Below are 4,139 nucleotides of genomic sequence, written 5' to 3' on the forward strand. Positions count from 1 at the left end.
GAAATCACAACATGAAATCACACATGAGGCTTTATTGGAACAATATTTCGTCAATTGAAAGGTTGTAGGTCTATTTTCAAGTTTTGTTTTCTTCTTTCGAACAGGTCTCTAAGGAAAGTTGTGTTTCCTCACCCATGTAGGCTACTCATTTGATACAGTCGTCTGCCCATAGGCCTATATTACCTTATAATTGTCTGCAAAATATACTGTGTATATATTATCTAGCCTACAATATAGGCCTACACTTAACCTCATTCTATTTCTATTCAATTTAGGCTAATGTGAGAATAGGCCTAGCATGAAGGATATAAATGAGTAACATTGTCATGACTGCACACTGTTCATGAGATTCATATATTTTGTCCTCCGGAAGAAGTAGGGTTATAATTATTGCAACATTAATTATGCTAAACCAGTCAATAAATCAGTCAGACTAGTGTATTTGCGTGGAACTCTGACGCAACCCAGTGTCATTGATGCAGAGAGGGTGTGACCTCAAGCCTTAAATGGTTGCGATGAAAGCCTAGATAACACAGAGCACCAAGAACACGAGCGTTCAACCACCGGAGAGACAAAGATAAAGATGAAGACCTCTCAGTGCCAAACCAGAAACTCGCAAAGCGGCAACGCGACCAACGCGACCAGCCTCAGTCACAGCGCGATGAGCCTCGCACTCACACTCCTCCTCATCTCAGCGATCCCCGTCTGCAAAAGTAAGTTCTAAGAATACTTTAGACATCATGTTTTTATGAAGTTTCTTGTTTTCGCTACAGGTGACAAACAACTTAAGAACAACTTTTTTTGTAGAAGAAATGGCGATAGCCACAAGATTACTCAATCGATAGAAAGGACTCGGCTATTTGCATTCCTTAACTGTTGTACCATTTATATTTTGCCGAAATAAAAGGTTGTGTTTTCATTCGAAGTGCATGTTTGGCCACATGAAGGACTAAATTACCAAATATGTCCCTGTGACCTGAATATTATTGTAACGGAATGGTGACTAACATTAAAGGACATACAGTGCCATAGCTCTATCTGCCATGCAAAACAAACTTCAGAACTTTCAATATGTTATTGTTATAGCCTATACAATATTAATATTAATAATATTAATAGGCTACTAATAATACTAATGATAATATTATACAAAAGTAATAGGCCTATATTGTCTTCTATCACTATATTATTCTTTAGAATACACCCTTTAGTGCGTTTGTGGACTTAGGGGGACTCATCGCAGCATTTTATTCGAAATTATAATGGACTTTCTACTCGCTTTATGATGAGTGTTTTTGTACTGTATGTCCGGGAGCGTTGTCCAAGTTACCTCATGAGTTTCATGAGTCTCTGGTTCCTTGCCTTTCTCATCATGGTATGCTGTTGAGTATCTTATTATCTTATTTTCTGATAAACAAAGTTATTAGAGTATCATATTCAAGGGTGATATTGTGTGAACTGGAGGATCCGAAGACAACATTTCATTGGAATGGATTGGAATATTGATTTGATTGAATTTGTTTTAACACACAGCTTTCCGTTTCCGGCAGCCTTACAGCTTGTTGTTCTATGAAATGCCACAACATGTTCTTACAACCTCGAGATCAAAGCTTTAGATAAAATAACTATTAGTTCCCGATACTATCATTAGTTAATGGTGGGCGTGTTGTTGTGGATGACAACCATGACTCATTAGTCTCACATCTCTACCCATTAGTGATGTATCTGTGAACAAAGTCTACAGTGAAGACTGTCTGGGCCTCTGTGATGATGTGTGATAATTACTGTTTGGAGACATGCAAATCAAGATGGTAACAAAGTATTGTGCTGTAAGAAAAATGTGCTGTAAGAAAAATGTGTAGGCTATAGGCGTCTCAAATTGTGTTCATGGTAGTATAGTCACTGTGCTAATGAACACTTGATGAACACTTCAATGCAGCATTCAGTGATTTCTGCCTTTGTTGTCACATCAAACATCCAGACATGTTTGATTGTAATCTTGTAATCAACAACTTGTCATTCAACTGCTAGTGAAAACATCCAGACATGTTTGATTGTAATCTTGTAATCAACAACTTGTCATTCAACTGCTAGTGAAAACAGACGCTGCTATCCAACTGCAGATGTCAAAGTGGACATAATAATTGACATAGTGATCATGTTATTCATGATATTCATAACATGCTCTTGAACAAGCATTACAATAATTGTTGATAGCTGGACTGTGGAAAGCAAATTAACTTTGACAAATTGACTTATTACAGTAACACTATACGCACATTCCTCAGTCAATGTAACAATTCCTGTGTTTGGGTGTATGTGTGCGTGTGTGTGTGTGTGTGCGTGTGTGTGAATGGAAGGCGTTCCAGTACAGGCGCAGGGAGCCACAATAGACCAGGTCCAGCTATTTAATCAGGTGGGTTGCTAGTGGTCTACAAAAGCTTCACTGTAGAAAAAAAGTGTTTTCCTAGAACTATAAAATGTTCTTCGGCTGACCTTGTGGGAGAACCCTTTGAAGAACCCTTTTGGGTTCCACGTAGAACACTTTCCACAGAATGTTCTAAATGGAACCCAAAAGGGTTCTGCATGGAACCCATAAGGGTTCTTCAAAGAGTTCTCCCACAGGGACATCCAGGCCTTTTGAAACCCTTTAAGTGTACTTCCTCCACTGCTGTGGCTATCCTTTGCTACTGCGACGGTACATACCATCATGTTATCTCCCCTGTCACAGCAGCTGTCTCTCCTCTCCCCTATAGATAGATGACGTGTGCTCATCCTACCTCTCTGCAGATCTGCCATTTCGGGTGAGTATAAAGACTGTGATAATGAAGCGATTAACTGAAAGCTCTGAAGGCTTGAGTGTTTAATCTTTTCCCTTCTCATGAGTTCCAGTAGCTAAGGACACTCTGTGCATTCAACTGCCTGTATAATGGGGGTTTGGTATAGTGTAAACTCTCAATGTGTTGTTTGACCAGTGTTTAGTTGTTGTTTTCAGTGTTCAGGATCATAATGCTTCAGTTGTCAATTTCACACTTGAAATAAATAATTGTAATGAAAACACACACCCACACCACACACACAGGCAAGCACACGCAAGCACTGACGCACACCACACACACAGGCACGCACGCACACGCAAGCACGCACCCACACCACACACAGGCACGCACACACAAACCCACGCATGCACACACACGCACGCACACAAAGACAAACACAAACACACACACACACACACACACACATATACACAAATGACAAAGTGTGTAACCGGGTGATATTTCTTTATGTGTTACCCCCCCCCCCCCCCCCCTTGCTCTTTGGTTGCTCCTCTAGGGATCTGATGCCCTAGGAGAACTCTGTGTCTTGATGCTTGTTGAGAGGTCCAAGGTATTCCACTCCTATACTGTAGTCATACTCCCCCATCCATTTAAAGCAGAATTTTACCATGTAATCCAGTAGATTTCTTTTTTCATTATTCAACACATTCACAAAGAAATTGCATTTTAAAACAACCTTTGAGGCAAGATATTTCACTTTGAATCCCCTCATCAGCCATGATACACCAAATTGCCCATTTCATTACATTCCTACAAGTCCCAAGATTCTCCTCTCCCGCCCACGCGAGGTCTTTCTGTTGAATAGCCAAGAGCGAGTGACTGCTGCTCTCTGGGAATCACTGTAGGTCATCTGACGTATTTTAATGAGGTATGAGACTTTTTTAGGAACTAAACACAGACCTCGGGTTTCAATATCTACGATGCAGCTGCATGCGAAATGATGATAGTTTGAGACTGTACGCATTATGGATTGACCATAAATACACATGAAAATGGATTTTGGGTAAACTTCCCCTTTAACTAGATAACAGCCTTGTATGGTCAAAGTAACTCAGTGGTTCTCAACATACGTTGGTTACTGTAGTGCGCGTGTCGCTTCTGGCCATTAAATGTCACATTTCGGGGCGTTGGGGGGGGGGGGGGGGGCGACTAATCGGATAGTGCTAGCACTAATGGTGGTCTAATAATGGTGTAATGGTGCCTATTATAATTGTGCTTCATCTTGATCTTATTTATTTAAATAATTAATCATTATGATTATTATGATGATCATTAGGCTGCTTTGGTGCGCCCTCCGCG

General features: G+C 40.4%; 1 protein-coding gene across 1 annotated transcript in view; it reads left to right on the plus strand.

Annotated features, from left to right (window-relative positions):
* Positions 1 to 1,796: 1,796 nt before the first annotated feature.
* The window catches only part of nmu (neuromedin U), a gene marked incomplete at both ends in the record, with an annotated part of 5,984 nt that continues 3,641 nt past the window's right edge, over positions 1,797 to 4,139 (plus strand). Inside the window, 3 exons of the mRNA XM_080528896.1 lie at positions 1,797 to 1,811; positions 2,757 to 2,804; positions 3,337 to 3,390. Coding sequence (XP_080385022.1) covers positions 1,797 to 1,811; positions 2,757 to 2,804; positions 3,337 to 3,390 — 117 coding nt within the window. The remainder of the gene's footprint in view (positions 1,812 to 2,756; positions 2,805 to 3,336; positions 3,391 to 4,139) is intronic.

The sequence above is a fragment of the Nansenia antarctica genome, assembly GCF_963989245.1.
Source record: "Nansenia antarctica genome assembly, chromosome: 1".
NCBI lineage: Eukaryota > Metazoa > Chordata > Actinopteri > Argentiniformes > Microstomatidae > Nansenia > Nansenia antarctica.